Here is a 17,536-nt window from a genome sequence, read left to right as displayed (position 1 = left end):
GTAGAAATTTTAAAGCGCAGTTTTTCATATTATAAATTTTAAAATCTTAGAGGAAGACAAAAAAGCAGTGACGTGAACAGAGATTTGCCATGTGGGTGTATAACCATTAGGGGGTGAAAAATGGGGAAAATATGGGAAGGCATGAGAATGTGGACACAATCCCACACCCCTCTTACGCACGCCACTGCACGAAAAGGTATACTTTAAGTAAATAAGTTTCATTAAATACTCTTAGATTGTTTGTAACGTAGCTAATCTAAAACGAAGGTATGTCGGTAAGTCCGTCCGTAGGAATCTCTAGCATGTGTTACTCACTGTTACACAGAAAATGTAATTGGGTTTTGTCGAACCACAATTTATAAGAATTTTATTCTCTTGGTAGCTTACTAAATATCTTTAACTAATATCTTTAGCTCGCATTTTTTCTTTCATTACTCAAAATTTTAAGAAATTATGCATTAGAAGCGCAGCTATTCTATAATTAAGGCATTTTAGTACGTCTGTCTATAAGTAAAAGTAAATAAAGCTAATTGTACAACACCACTGAGACACCTAGGCATTAAGATTTGGTTGTATTTTTGTGCTTATATTTTATAAACTTAATAAAACTTTTTTTTTATTGTTTATTTCTTTCTTTTTCTCAATTTATTGGTTCTGTACTACTTATGGTCATAATTATCCTTGATTAACGCACCTAACATTTAAAGCCTTAATTAGAATGCAATTATTTTTTTTTACATTATTACATTTATACTGATAATAACATTATTAAATTACAATATAATGAGAAAATTACTTTTTACGTTTTGTCAGAATTTTTTCCACTCTTAATTTGACATCCATAAATCCTGAAAAAAAACATAAATGCGTTAGAAAAGTAGGTTTTACCCACCAAAGAAAATATAGCAGAATAAAACAAAGAACATTTCGTAATTCATGTTCAGATAAAAGGGTAGATTTCTTACTAAATATTTAAAAAAAACAGGTTTTCCCATATAAGAGTTAAAATAATTATTCCAAAAATCACATTTCTACAATATTTATACCATACAATGGTTTTAAATCAGCATATTTTTTAATGAACTTACGGACTTTCTGGTAATGATTATAGAGTTGATACACTTAGTAAATCTGTTACATGAATCAACATGCAATAGAACAATTCTAACATATTTAAATTAACAATTAGAAAAATCCGTTACGTACTGACTGATCCTAAAGATGAGAAGAACAAAAATGATATCAAAAGATTACCAAAACAATAAGAAAGAGACAGTGAAAAATTGAAATGTATAGAAAAAGTATTGCATAATAAAAATTGGAAACTGATATTCAATTTAACATGAAAAAAAAGGATTTTGCATTTTGCCAAAATATTCAACTTTAACCCAGAAACAAAATTCCACACAACATAAAATAATGGTTAGACGAACGGACAAAACGAGTTACTTATCACATTTTAACCAGATCGTTACGGACGGACAGACGAAGTTAATCATAATAGAGTAAGTTTGCTACTCAAAAGATACTTTCATTTATTGTGTAGTTTAAAAAACAGATCTATAGTATAAATGTATATACAGACAACTTACTCCCTTCATTTTTCAAAGACCTCTTTCGTCTGCTTCTAAATTATTTTCTGCTACTTGGCTGTGTTAATATAAGCGACACCATTGTTTGATTTTCAATGACCCAATAGGAAGGTTGCACAAGACGGTTGCGATGGGGAGATACCCTTTCTCTCTCAAGTGTTTTACTCTAATGTTTAAAAGGATAAATTGATTAGGAATACAAAAGATTCAGTGCAATTTATCAGAGATTCCAAAGTTTTAAAGCCAATGAGTAAAAAACGTCTTTATTAAACTTTCGGGACTAGTGAAATAAACTTTTTCAAACATAAGGGGAGACTGTCTTGTGCTCACTAGGAACTTTGAGGAAAAGCACCTAAATATCTTTACCTGGCAGACTTAAAGCTTTCATCAAGGTTTCTATTGTGGCTTTCTCCCCGTGAAGTTCTACCCAATCCTGATATATTTAACACGGGTTATCTATAATACAAAGTAGAATGATGTCTATCTGTCCGTCCGTCCGTCTGTCCCTTAAGATCTCGGTAACCACTGAACCGATCGAATTCTACTCTTCAGAGTTTATACCTATTGGTAATGTGGTGGTTTTAAGCTATTTTCTTGGGGGGTGTGACACCCCTAACCCCCCCCCCCTAAAAAAAAAAGGATGCTGTACGTATTGGTGCAAAAAATGGGGACAAATTTCAAATTGTTTTGGCGTGTGACGTCATACCCCCATCTCTTTTCTAGAGGGTTTCTTTCCTCCTTCCCTTTTCTTTCCCCTCACTTGTGACGTAAATAAACAGCCCCGTCAAATCAATTTAAAAATTGTCCCCATTTTTTGCACCAATACGTACAGCATCAAAAAAAGGAAAATTCCCCCCCCCCAAAAAAAAAAAAAATTCTGGGGAAACTACTTCACATAAATTATTGGCGGCAGCACCAGAAAAAAATTAGTTTTTTCTTAAATTTAAATTTTTTTTTAAAATTACGTCATCAGGCAAAGCCCTTAGAGGCTAGGGGCGAAGCCGCTAGTAAAGCAAAAAACACTACGATAGTTCATTAGTTATGAAAGATGAAAACATCCATTAGTAGCACAGTACAAAAAAAAATATGGATTGACATGACACAAAGTGAATTACCAATCAAATGCTCAGTGAGAAGAGGAAAGAATGAGAAAGAAGGATATAAGATTTTAGGAGTTATAAAAATGAGGAAGCTATCAAAAAGTTAGTTATATGTCTTTTGATGCATGACTGACAGACAGACATAAAAAATATTTATTATACTAGGTGCTTTTCAGTACAAAGTATCACGAAGAAAAAAATCAGTAATCTATCTTAAATAGCAGTAGAAAAAAAGTATGTGAAAATAGGACCATGAAAACCAAAGATGTATTTTCAAATCAGTAAAAAATTTTATTATCGGCCAAAAGTAGGACATGTTTGTAATATTAAGTTTATCATAATTGAGGATGTGAATCAATTTATTTTCTTATCCCATAAAATCCCTGATAGTAAGTAAAGTAATTTAATAACTTATCACTCATTGAATAATAAAAATACTTGTCTATTAAACGTTTTGTTAATGTTAAATTAATCAATGTATGATAAAAATGATAAAAATTTGTATAAATACTTACATCTAAAATATTATGTACCACAGATCTCCGCGTTGATTCGGACCATAATTTTTCAAAAGATTTGGCCTAAAAAAGTTATATACATACATTTAAAGCTAATTAAAGTAAGCAGGGCGATGGCAACTACAAAAATATTTTACCTCTAACAAGCTTTGTTATTAAATTATTTGCTTCTTTAATAAAAACTAGCGGCTACTACGCCCCTAGAGGCCTCTAATATCTAATTTGAGAAATAATTTGTCCATGTTCTCTCTCTACGTAAAAGCGAGAATATTAAGAAAAAAATTAGCTTTTTTGTGATTTACAATATTACTCTAGAATCCTGGAACTTGTAGTGCAAGAAAGAAAAACAGAATCAAAAGTGTAATCTCCTTTATTGCTGTTTTCTTTGAGACAGGTACAAATATCTTGAAAACAAATTGTAAGTAAATCAGATTATAATGCTAATAATTAATTAAAGTATTACTATCAGTTATTAGCTAATGTTTCACTAACATTGTAATTTTGAAAATTGGAAAGATTATTCTGGCTCCTGTTTTATCATCATCATTGCCTTTTAGTTCTCGGCAGAACGTAGGCCATGCACAATGGTTCTCCAATCTTCCTTTTTTTGGGCACGTTTTGAGGCATTGCTGAAAGATGGAATTTTCTTTTCTTTCAGTTCACTTAAGAGTTCCCTCCTCCAGGTTGTTTTTGGTCTACCTGGTTTCCTCTTTCCTACGTGGGGGTTCCAAGTCAAGGCTTGATTGGTTATATCATCATGCCCTTTCCTTAGAGTGTGCCCCAGCCATCTCCATTTTCTCTGTTTTATTGTCAGTTTAATGTCTGACATATCACTGCGCTCTAGAAGCTCAGCATTTGTGATCTTATTTGGCCAAAAGATCTTGTGGATTCTCCTTAGACATTTATTGACATATGTCTGTAGCTTGGAGACCACTGCTGTGTTTAGGAACCAAGTTTCAGCCCCATACAGCAAAACAGAGAGAACATTTGACTTGAACAGTCTTAACTTGGTCTTTATGGAGATGTTGTTGGAATTCCAAATTTTGTTCAGGCTGGCAAAGGCTGTCCTAGATTTGTTAATTCTAGCTTTAACATCTGTTAAAGTGCCTCCAGCTTCATCAATTTTACTTCCAAGATACTCAAAACAATCTACATCCTCAAGAATTTGGTCTCCAATAGTAATTGGTTCTTGGGAATTTGCATTTAATCTGAGTATTTTGGTTTTAGGAACATTTATTTCTAGTCCAACTTTCTTGGAAGTTTCAGCTATCCTGTTAGTCCTTCTTTGCATTTGACTTCTATTGCTTGTTAACAAAGCAATATCATCAGCAAAGTCCAGATCTCCTAAATATTTGGGATTGCCAAATAGCTCCCAACGAATGCCATCATTACTTTCACAGTTCTTCATGATCCAGTCAATGGCAAGGAGGAAAAGGAAGGGAGAAAGAAGGCATCCTTGTCTGACGCCTGTTACAATCTCAAAAAAGGTTGATAGTTTACCTTTATACATTACATTTCCACCTCCTTTATGATAGATAGCTTTAATGATATTGATTATCTTTTCTGGAATGCCATAGTGTCGGCAGATTTTCCAGAGAGATTTCCTGTCTAAAGAATCAAATGCTTTTTTGTAGTCAATGAAGTTTACAAAAAGCTCAGAGTTCCATTCCTTGGATTGCTCTATGATGATTCTTAGAGAGGTTATCTGATCAATAGTGGAACGGTTTGGTCTAAATCCAGCCTGATTAGGTCTTAGCTTTTCATTAACCTTCTTCTTCATTCTATTAAGAAGAATCTTACTAAGGATACGGCCAGGTACTGAAAGAAGCATTATCCCTCTGTAGTTTCCACATTGGGTCAAGTCTCCTTTTTTGGCTAGTATTGAGATATGTCCATTCTTCCAGTCCTCTGGGCATAACTCATCATTCCATATCTTTGTGATCAGAGGTAGGAATGCCTCAGCAGATGTGTCTAGGTCTGCTTTCATGACCTCAGCTGGGATGTTATCAGGTCCAGCGGCCTTGTTATTTTTCAAACTTTTAATGGCCTCCTTGATTTCCAATAGATTTGGCGCTCGACAGTCAATGTCAAGTGCATCTGAGGGTGGAATCTCAGTTTCTTCCTCTGGAACTGGAAGATTCAGCAGTTCAGTGAAGTGCTCTGCCCATCTATTTAGAATATCTTCATCAGTTTTAAGGAGTGAACCATCCTTGTCCCTGATGTGTGATCCTGATTTGTGTACTTTACCTGCAATGCTCTTAGTAATCTCATAGACATCTTTCATTCTATTTTGATTAAAAGCATTGTCTGCTTGCATAGCAAGGTTTTCCAAGTGTTCTTTTTTGTCAATTCTGACACTTCTTTGGATTTCCCTGCTGAGCATCTTATACAGGTCTTTATCTTCTGGAGAGTTTCTGGAGAGTGTCTTTTGTCTTACCTCTCTTCTTTGATCCATGAGATCAATGGATCTTTGAGTGATCCACGGCTTTTGGTTTGCCTTTTTAAAACCTAATTTTTCTTGGCTAGTATCATTATAAACTTTTTTGATACCTTGCCAAATATCTTCAACTCCATCATCCTCTTGAAGAGTCAACAACTCAAATCTGTTCTTTAGAGTGAGCTTAAACTCTTGTAGCTTTTCAGAGTTTTGAAGGGTTGTTAAATTATACTTTTTCCTGGGGTTAGGCTTTGTGTCCTGCCTTTTAAATCTAAGCCGAACTTTAGAAGATAGAAGATAATGGTCTGAATTAACATCAGGTCCTCTTTCAACCCTGACATCAAGGAGAGAACCTTTAAAACGTCTAGATATACAGATGTGATCTATCTGATTAAAGGTTCTTTGATCTGGTGATCTCCAGGTGGCAGTATGAATCTTCTTGTGTTTAAAGATGGTTCCACCAATGACAAGTTTGTTTTCAGTACAAAAACTTACAAGTCTATCACCATTGTCATTTTCCTTGCCATTACTTAAGCCTAGGCCATATCTGCCCATGACTTCTTCTAGATTCTCATTATTACTCCCCACTTGAGCATTGAAATCACCTAGGAGCAGGGTCAGGTCCTTTTCTTTATGACCATTCTTAAATACAGAGTCAAGCTGGTCATACAATTCGTTTTTGACCTCTGTATCTGCTTGTTCTGTAGGAGCATATGCTACTATTATTCTCAGATTGATGTTTTTATCTGAGGATTTGAAGTAAGCCTCCATGATTCTTGGACCATGGGGTTGCCAACTGATCATGGCCTGCTCTGCTTGCTTGGTCAGCATAAGAGCCACCCCTTGGTTATGTCCTAGATCCTCATTCATATGGCCTGAGTAAAGTATTTTCAAGCCAGAATGATGTTTAAACTCTCCATTATTTGTCCACCTTGATTCGGTGATAGCCAGGATATCAACCTTGGCTTTAAGCATTTCTCGGCAAATGTTTTCTGTCTGGCCTGACTGAAACATTGTCCGAACATTCCAGGTGCAAATTTTTGCTGGTCTGCGGGAATTCAGAATCATCCGCCTGACTGGTCCTTTAGCGGTTTCCCAGCCAAACATCATATTGTTGTTTCCAACCTCTACTTCGTTCCCGAGCCCAAAGTTAAATTGGTCTTTACTTTGTGCAGATTGAACGTGAGCAGGTTTTTTCTAGGGAAGGATTGTTAGCCCTACCCAAACCCCCTGAACTGGGGGAAGTGACCAGAATTCAGTCTGGCATCTACCCTAGGACCTTTCCAGCACAGTAGGACTCTTCTGGTGTAGCTCCTAGGATCATTGATGCACGGTGCAGGATGGACGGCGTGCACGTAACTGGTCTCCCAGTTTTATGCTACACTATAATTCACATTGTCTGGCCGTCCATTGGTCTGTAACGCTTCAGTGGAAATGAGATTAAGAGAATCCAATGATCAACTAACTTGGTCCGTCATGCTGCAACAACCAAATAAATTTTTCATCAAGGTTTCTTAATTTTTCATATTATAGTATTACTAGTATAACCTCCCTCTCTCTTTCTTTTCCCTCTCTCTTTTTATAATTACTTTCCAGAATGGCTTTGAAACAGATTATTATCCGCTAGATTTTAACCGGTTTGAGACATATGAAAGATATATGTATCGTATTATAGACAATTTTTCCACGCATACTAAAATGAAAAATCATAATATTAATACAAGATTTGTTAACCTAGGCCTTCAACCCTTTAGATTATTCCATTCGTCTTTTTTACATGTTTAAAGAATATAAATACATTGTCTACTGTCTGACAAGTTGACGAAGCCCAATCTGTAGCATTTTTGCACCACTTTTGATTCCTGTGACGTCATATTCTCTATCTCTTTTTTAGGGTTTTTCTTTCCCACTTTTCCTCTCATCTCCCTCATTTTATTACGTATGAGGAATTAAAAGTGGTGCAAAAATGGTACAGGTTGGGCTTCGTCTGACAAGTTCTATAATTACATTGCTTCGCTACTCATGAATATTGTCATCCCTGTTTGTTTACCCACCTCTGCGTCTCTTTCCTTTGCTTTCACCATAAGTTGACTGTCCAGGGCCCTGGTATGAAGCAGCTTATAGTGCCTAATAAAAATTAACGTCATACAATACAAATGACCTATGATAAGTCAGTATTCATTGTGATTGATCAATGGTAAAATGTTTACTGGCCTATCATTGGTCATTTGAATTGTATGACATCATTTTTTATTAGGCACTATAAGCTGCTTCCCTGGCAAAATTTAGGTTGTCACGCTGGATCACATTACTGCTGGATATCTCACTTTTTATTGCCCGCCAGTTTTCTAAATAGTAAAGAAAATATACGAATTTCAAAATAAATAGAAAAACTTTAAAAGAAACAACATTTTTTAGAATTTTTGTTGCTCATATTGTACTATTTAATAAAATCTATAAGAAATATAATAGTTTAAAAGTTTTAAAATCTTTCAATGAATTTTGTTTGGTTCCAAACTTGTAGGGTTCTAATTTTTTAACCAATAATTTAGATTTGAGGTTTTAGGGGTTGGATATTTAGGGGTGGGGGTGTACCCACCCCTTGGCGATGAAATATCACAACCCTTATTATCTGTATTACACCTATCCAAAGCTCATTACCCCCTTCACCTCAATTTGGGTTCAAAGGAGGTGTCAAAATTTTAGGTACTCTTCACGCAACCCCACCCCCTAAGCAAAACCCAGTACACACCACTATTTTTATCCTTGATAATAAAAATATGAAGTAAGTCTGTAAGTTTGTAGCCAAGAATAAAACAATTATTATTTTCTTAATATTTCTTTTTATTGTTTCTTGCAGGAAACAAAAACATAATAAAAAGTAAAAGTTTATAACGTCGACTTGATCATAAATTGTTTTTATTTAATGAAGTTATTCTGCATTAATGAATATAATAATAAATTGGATGTTGCACTAGATTTTCAAATTCTCTAATAAAGTCAAACTTGCAGCGGAGTAAAATAACGATACCCCTTTAACCCATCCCCTCCCCTCCCCTCCTACTGAATGAACGAACTAACCAATAAATGAGTTCCATGATGACAAACTAGATTGACGACAATTTTCCCCTGTCATAATATCCACGGATATTCTATATCCATTTCTACATTTTACTTTAACAAATTAAAAATAATCGGAATAATTAGCGTGGCAATATAAGTTGACAACAATTTTACTATTAATATTCTTAAATGCTTATTTAATTTAAAAAAACGTGTTTTATAAAATAGTAAGTTATTTTGTCTAAAGCTTAAGATTTCAATAACTACTAATCCGAAATATCACCAGATGGTTTAAGGCTTTTCAGTTTAAGATTTAATTTTTTTGAAGGCTTTAGGTATTTTTTCAATCTTCGAATACAGAGCCTTTAGATACTAGGGGCGGAGCTACTAGATTTTATTAAAGCATCAATAAATGTCATTTACAGGATGGGATTCTAGACCTCTATATAACTTCTAAATTTGTTTATTATAATTTGGGTGTTATCTTTACTTAATTTATCTTGATTGCATTCCAAAGGAGAAGGAAAGTCACAAGTATATGTTGTATCTCTATTTATCTTTCCTATATTTAGTATTCTATTAATATATATCTTGTAGGCTGCAATGCAGTCTTTCCAATCAACTTTTGTCTCTTTTACATTATAACAAGTGGTAGGAAAAAAAGAAAAGTACATTTATGGATCTATTATTACTTGGATGTTACACCAGATTTCAATGTTCTCTACTACAGTGAAACTTGTAGCGGGCTACGGTAACGGTTGCCCCATCCCCTCCTCTCATACTGGATAACCGAACTGACCAATACATGACAGAGGAAATAGCAAGCTAAATTGAAGACAATTTTTCTCTCTTGTCATAATATATACGTATATTCTACATCTATTAGTACATTACACTGTTATAGTAATAGAAGCGTGCAAAAGCATATGGATACAGCCACCTCACTGCACCTCCCTGATACACCCCCATGAATCAGCCACGGGGGTTTGTCAAGTTTTAAAAAAATCACATAACCTCATTAAAGCTCATAATAAACTAAATTAACCGTACACGAATAGTTAGTTATCGCGTCACATTGCAATTGTAAACACCTTTACCCGGACATCAAAAGGAAAATTAATGATTAAAACCAGTTTTGTTAGACACGAGGGGCCGAACGCACAGGCAAACAAATACGATGTTATACATGATTTTTAAGCATTGCTGAGAACCGGATCTAATCCAGCGGATATTCATCGGTTTCGAAGCCATACTGGAAAATTCAGGTTTTCTATTATTAGTCACTAAAATATTACTTTTTTTTTTACAAAAAAGTAACTTACAATTACATAACTCAATGACAACGTGAAAAATAAAATTACTGCAATATACCTCGTAATAATAAAAAGTAAACACACTCTTGGGATTAATAGAGTAGAATAATGTATATAATGGTATTTAGTGTCCAAATAACGGTTAACTAGGATGACAACGTCAAAAAACGTTAAGCTCTAAAATCAGAAGAAAGGATAAACGAACAATAACTCTTGTAGAGGGATAGAACTTAAATTGTGTAAATACAGGATACATCAAAGTAACATTATTTCATTTTTGGATATTATTATAGAGATGCCTCACTTATAATATTGTACTTTGTTGTCACAAGAATCATTATTCCTAAAATTATGTAAATAGGTTATAGGATAATCATAGCATACAAAAAATTGTCAAAATAGTTAAAAATCATTATGTTGTAAATGGACGTATTGATTTTCTGGAAATGATTAGACGGTTACTACGATTACTAAATATGTTACAGGATTTATCGTGCAATGTTTAAAATCAAAAGGAAAATTCTAAAATGTCTAAATTAACGAAAAGAGCTAACTATTTCGGACGGACGGACCGACTCTATTAATAGAAAAGCCAGCTTCGCTTTTGATAAAGAGTATATTCCCTAAATACTCGAGTCAAGTGTGCTGATTAAGTTCTCAGGGGAAATGCAACGACTATTAAAAGACATAATAACACAAAACCCTGATTAATGGTAAAGAAAGGACAGTTTGTCTAGCATTTTTTATTAGCGAGTTTGTCCATCAGTACATCCATCCGTAACGGATAGTTCTTACTGTAATTTGAGCATATTAGAATTTTCCTACCGATTATAAACCTTCATAATGATTGTAACAGCTAGGTAATATTTAGAAAGCATAGCAACTCTATAATCTTTACCAGAAAGTCTAAACGTTTATTTTAAAGTAATGATCATTTTATCATATTCATGCATCTCATTTTTCGTCGAATAATTTTAAGGGGTGTGTGACTTTTTTTACTAGCAACTCCCTTGGCTGTACAATGGGTGTCAGGGGGGTTGTAATTTGTTTTACCCCCCACAAAATTTTTACCCCGGGGAAAGAATTTGCTTGGGGGGGGGGGGTAATTACCCCACTATACACAGTGGTCCTACCAGAAGTTTGACAAAAACCACCAGAAAAACGGACTATGTGGCCATTGAATATACCCATTGGGGGGCCAGGAACTGATTTCCTTAAAATCATAGCTGTTCCTTCTTGGGATAATAATGTAAAAAGGTACCTATCTAATAATGAAATACTATTAAATATTTAGTAGTAAAAATTTTTATTGTTAGGGATTTTTAATTTACCCCCCCCCCCCCCCCCCCCCCTTGGACGTCCTTGATGGGTGTATACACTTTTTGAACTTTTATTAATTTTCATTGGTTGGTTTCAAACTTAACAACCAACAATCATAATCTACAGATGAGATAACTTTGTTTATCATTATTGGGGATGTTTATCAATTTTATGTCCATTGTCTTATCCCTGAAGATTCCTGGTTTTTTTTACCTAAAGTTGAAACTGGCAGAGGTCCCAACTGTTCAAATTTTTCATCTGCCTTTAAACAATCTCCACACACCATTGTACATCTACCTTGACAACTCTGAAAATTATATATTCAATTCATTTTTTATTACTTCGGCATCTCGGGGCTAACAAAACTGGTTTTAATCTTATAATTGTTCATTTTTATATCCGCGGAAAGCTGTTAATAATACGATGCGAGAAATAACTATTCTAGTATGGATTGAAAACCGATTAATATTCGCTATATTTGAATCGTTTCTGAGCAATACTGAAAAATGCATGGATCCTATCCTGTTATAGACAATTTTCCATGAATAATAAAATGAACACCATATAATTTGATTAATTTTTGTCTTTGATGTGTTTAAAATTTCTAAAAGAACTAATAGGCTATGCTTTAAAGGAACTTGTTGGTAGGTTTTAGGCTATCTATAAGTTTCAAAATAAAGTTTCTTTTTCTGAAAATGATGACATCTTTATTTAATTTAGATTATATAATTTTTATTAACACAGATGTTAATATTAAAATGTACAATAAATGCAAAAAAACATATAAAAAATCTGTGAAAATTACAAATGATAAATTATATAAATGTTTTTTCCCCTCCATAATTGCTTTGCTATGAATGCTTACAGACAGTTATAATTATATAAGCATCCGCTTAATCTGTATAATATCTTACATTTATGTTTTCATTTATCATTATATATACACACATTGCTTCATATATATTCTTTTTAGTAGCACAGCTACTTTATAACTAATGTCTGGCCTTTTGTCCATTCATCTGTCCAAGTCAGTAAACAAAATTGATTTTCTTCCCTATTATAAAAGATAAAAGCCAGATTTTTACTGTTTAAATTCTAAAAAAATATAGCGTATATTTTAAATATATGATAAAGTCAGATCGCTTTTAGTAATTTCTTAGAACAGAAACTACAATAAAAAACTACTCTGCATTACTGTCGGTCTGTGATTTCGTTTGACTAAATGCATTGCAATGTTTTTTTTTATCGACTATATAGCCTTGAAAGAAGGTGGTCATGACTAACTTAAAATTAATAAGTCATTTTTAAAACTAAATTATTAGCCATTAATAATGTCATAATATATCTTTAATAAATAGTGGCCATGTCTGACATATTATCGCCATAATGAAATATCCAATACAATGATATTTTATCTACATAACCTTGCAATAAATCATACAAAGGGCTTGAAAACTTAGAATTTGTTTTTGAATCGATATCTTTCATTACTAAATCCCTTGTCATTTATGTGTTTTGAAGTTTTTTTTTATATAAATTTTTGTCTTAATTAATGAACCAATCTGTTTGGTTTGGCTTTCTGTAATTAACTTGATACATCCCAAAACTGAAACTGCTGCCAATGATAATTTGTCTGTGCCTACATTAGGATTTGATTCAATATTTACTAATTAATTAATTGTATGTTAACTATTGCATTTTATGTCTGATAAAAATTAAGATATATTTAGTATTTAAATATTTGACATTTTTTGATTTATCAAATAAGTCCTGAAACATATTTCAAAGTTAAGCTCCCCAAAACATTAGAGGCATATGATAAATTCACTAAGTGAAAAAGTCTCTAAGTTATTCTTAGTTATTTATTAATATATATTTCGGTAAACATGGCACCCTCTTCAGTCTTACAGTTTAGCTGGATGTTAATAGAGGTATAGTTCATTTATTTCCCCGAGACTTCAGTTTAAAAAATTTAGTTAACTAAAGATTTGCATGTAATCATTCTTGTCTTGATTTAAATTTAGAATTGTAAAAAGAAAAGTATATTAGGTTGTCAAATGTCAATTAAGCCTAAGCGATTATATTTTCATGTTTTGCATTTCAATATCAAGAATGAAAAAGAAAACAAACCCTTCCTATTATAAGCCTTGATTGCAAAACAAGGATGACAACATCCATAAGTAGCGAAGCACAAAATTTCGTGGATGGGAATGACCGTCATGGTTGTTTTCTTCAAACAACAGGAAGTTTTATTTTGATATCTAAAACAGAAAAAATTTTGAAAATCGGATCATAAACACCAAAGATATGGGGAAAAATGTAAAAAAAATTAAAAATAGCCAAAACCCTGCAAAAAGGCAGTCTGACCATTATTGTTGTTTTCTTCAAACGACAGGAAATTTAATTTTGACATCTTTAACTGAAAAAAAATGAAAATTGGACTAAAAACACCAAAGATATGGGGGAAAATGTAAAAAAATATGAAATAGCCAAAAACCTGCAAAAAGGCAGTCTGACCTTCATAGTTGTTTTCTTCAAACGACGGGAAATTTGATTGTGATATCTATAACTGAAAAAATTTTGAAAATCGGTTCATAAACACCAAAGATATGGTGGAAAATGTAAAAATAGCTAAAAACCTTCAAAAAGGCTGTCTGGCCGTTATTGTTGTTTTCTCCAAACGACGGCAAATTTAATTTTGATATCTTAAACTGAAAGAATTTTGAAAATCGGACCATAAACACCAAAGATATGGGGGGAAATGTGGAAAATTTAAAAATAGCCTAAAACCTGCTAAAAAGCCGTCCGACCGCCAGTGATGTTTTATAGTAAATTGTGCTCCTTAATGATGGGAATGTTGTCAAAAAATTTCAGAATTCTATCTTTTATAGGAGCTGAGTAAATCCCATTTCCCCCATAGCGTTACGGACTGACGGACTGACTGACGGACTGACGGACGGACAAAGTGAATTATAGAGTAGCTTCGCTACTAAAAAGTATTGTCAATGCTTTGGTTTTGAATATTTAACAGTTGAAAAATAAAAACATTGAATTCACAAGTCATTCATTAACAATGCTCTGCACAAAAATTTTTTTTTCCATGTTAAGTATATCCATTAAGAAGTTAACTAATCCCATCCAGAAGTAGCCTAAAACCTGCCTGAGACATTCACCTAGATTACACATAAATTATTTATTTAATAAAACATGAAAACATCCTAGTTTGATATAAAAAAATATTTTATTTAAAATTTCCAAAAAAATATACTAAAACCTGATTCAAGAAAAATTGTAATGAAAAAACCTTCGAGATATTAATGGACACAGACAAACACACAAGAATAAGACATAAGAGTTGAAGAAAAAAAACATAAACAATCTGATAGAAATCCTTTTTTGTATGCATTAACCAACAAGGTAGCAGTCTTTTCTATTCTTCTTATGCACTTTTACAACTATTTGCAAATTAAGATGCTGACAAAAACTTTACAAGTATTCATCTCATGGTCTCAAAAAATGCAGCTTTTTTCAAACTTTTTATTACAACAGGTTTCACTTTTTCATTCTTTATGTTTGCAAAAAAATCAACCAATTTTGTATTATCTATTCACTTAGGTTTGGGATGGTTATACTGCACTGTAGTTGAATCAATACACACAATACCAAAAACCAAGTAATACAAAGACCTAAAAGAGAAAGAGAAAGAGAGAGAGAGGGTAAATGTTAGAAAAAGAGAGAGAGAGGGATGGGAGAGAGAGATAGAGAGAGAGGAAGGGGGGAGAAAGAGAGAGAGAGATTGTCAGAGGGAGAGAGAGAGATTATTATGCTTGGAATGTTCCACAAAATTTGGTTAATCAATCAGTGTGCCAAAATTTTCGCACATTTTTTTGCACAATTGCAAAAATTAAGAATATAAACTGTTAAAAGTTATTTATTAAATTGTTAGATTCAGTCTCTAGGTTGTAATGTTATATAAAATCAATGAATGCCTCAAACATGAAGAAAACAATAAGTAAGAGAGATTCCAGAGAATAGACGACACTCTCGGAGAATTAGAGAGACAGGGAGAGAGAGAAAGAGAAAGAGAGAGAGCGTCGTATGAGGCAAAGATAGAGACATATATACTATATACTGAAAACTAGATTATTACTGCCCCCGTAGAACTGCATCCCCTTATATCAAAATTAAGGGGATGGCTTGCAGTGCTCGATATGCACTTTGATGACAGCACCAATATTTTTTTTCAGTATATCTGTCCCCACCCTTGGTCGGAGGTCTGCCCCAAAACTCCTCCCCTTTCTCACTTATCAATCTCAACCCAACACCATTGAATATTGGGGGGAAGATTGAAAAGAAAGAGTTATTTTTAGATTACATATTTTTCATAAATAAATTAAAGATTATTAAATTTGCATGAGTTTTATGAGAATTGTAAAACATGAAATATAATTTAATAGATGTATTGTTATCATAATTTCTCGTATTCATTCGAATCCGGTGGATAGGAACCGGTTCTCATCCATACGAAAAAACTATGTCTAGCATCGTATTATATCAAGTTTTCTACGAATATAGAAATGTACAATCATAAGATTAAAACCAGTTTTTATAGCCGGTGCCTTCGGCACCACTAGGCTAAAAAAACTAGTTTTAATCTTATAATTGTACATTCTATATCCGCGGAAAGCCGTTTATAATACGATACGAGAAATAACTATTAACATTGAAAATATTGTTTTATATTATTGTTACATAAGAAATCCAAAACTGTAAAATTAAAAGATTTATCATTTTCATTTTTAGTTATACGATACTAGCAAAATTTGAAATAAGTTTGAAATTTAAAGAGTAGTTTGAAATTTAGATAAAGAAATAATAAATCGATGAAAAGTATCTGTTTTAAAAACACAAACTTGTATTAAAATATCCACTGTTGCATAATTTTTTCCCACTGTAAATTATTTTCAGTATATCTTAGGTTTACTCCTTTACTATCATCTTCCTTATACTTTTATTCCTTCTCTCATCCAAGATAAGGCTTAGAGTGTTTACACGTTCCAGATAAAAATTAATTGCAAATATTCTCAAAATATAATGATAATGTTTGTAAGTAAATCATCAATAATCATAATTCAAGAAGGGATGTAAAACGTACGTAGATGCAATGCCAGGGGAAAAATTGTCGTCAATTTAGCTTGCTAACATGGAACTCGTTTATTGGCCAGTTCGTTTATCCAGGAGGAAGAAAGGTAATGTAGGAATGGGGGGGAGGGGAGTCGTAATTTTAGTCCGCTGCAAGTTTCCTTTTATTAGAGAACATGAAAATATGATCTAACTAATAACATATCCATTGATTCAAGACAGGAAAAAATTCAGTTTAACATTTATTTTACGGTATTGTATAAGCACCTAGGCCTATATTATAATATTTATACAATAGCTAGATGTAATACGGAGGCTTGTTCAATGTCTTAAACAATATTCTTCATTTTTTCCTTTGTTTTATATAAACCATTAATAATATATTCACTTTCCAATCAATATAGGATATCTAAGAAGCAAAATCTAAATTTTTTTAGAGTCCATAATTAGCTTATAAGGCTTTAAATTTACATGTACCAAAAAAGGGAACAAGGATGTCAACATCCATAAGTAGCGAAGTATGACCGATATATCAATTGAATTACATACTGAATAAAACAATAAATTTTATCCTTCTATTTCTCGTATTCATTCGAATCCGGTGGATAGGAACCGGTTCTCATCTATACGAAAAAACTATGTCTAGCATCGTATTATATCCAGCTTTCTACGAATATAAAGATGTACAATCATAAGATTAAAACCAGTTTTTTTAGCCGCGAGGTGCCGAGGTACATTCTATATCCGCGGAAAGCCGTTTTCAATACGATGAAAAAAATAGTATAACTATTAAAATATCAGATGAGTTAATTACTTTCCCCCCAACTCAGAAGGACAGATGGACATGCATTCAAAATAAAAAAATTTTTTTTCTATAAAACAGTACCGAAACATTGTATTACTTGATTAATACGTATCATCCAAGAAAAAATTGCTAATTTGCTAAATAAATCATTAAAAAAGATTTGTATGTATCAGCAAAAAATAATCATTAAACATAAATAAAACAAGGATGACAACATCCATAAGTAGCAAAGCACAAAAAATCGTC

The 17,536-nt window shown here is 32.8% G+C and overlaps 1 protein-coding gene across 1 annotated transcript; it reads right to left on the bottom strand.

The window, feature by feature from the left end:
- Positions 1-654: 654 nt before the first annotated feature.
- On the bottom strand, positions 655-11,646 carry LOC145315210 (uncharacterized). The gene is made up of 6 exons (XM_080155250.1): positions 11,557-11,646; positions 7,927-7,995; positions 7,702-7,754; positions 3,208-3,273; positions 1,959-2,025; positions 655-848 (listed from the first exon to the last, which is right to left on the bottom strand). The coding sequence occupies exons 1-6, from the start codon at positions 11,627-11,629 to the stop codon at positions 793-795; spliced, it is 384 nt and encodes a 127-aa protein (XP_080011376.1). The 5' UTR covers positions 11,630-11,646; the 3' UTR covers positions 655-792.
- Positions 11,647-17,536: the final 5,890 nt, after the last annotated feature.

The sequence above is a fragment of the Acartia tonsa genome, chromosome 3, assembly GCF_053477335.1.
Source record: "Acartia tonsa isolate MP-2025a chromosome 3, ASM5347733v1, whole genome shotgun sequence".
NCBI classification, from domain to species: Eukaryota; Metazoa; Arthropoda; class Copepoda; order Calanoida; family Acartiidae; genus Acartia; species Acartia tonsa.
Note: the sequence above shows the minus strand (reverse complement) of the source record. Positions and strands in the feature narration are given on the sequence as shown.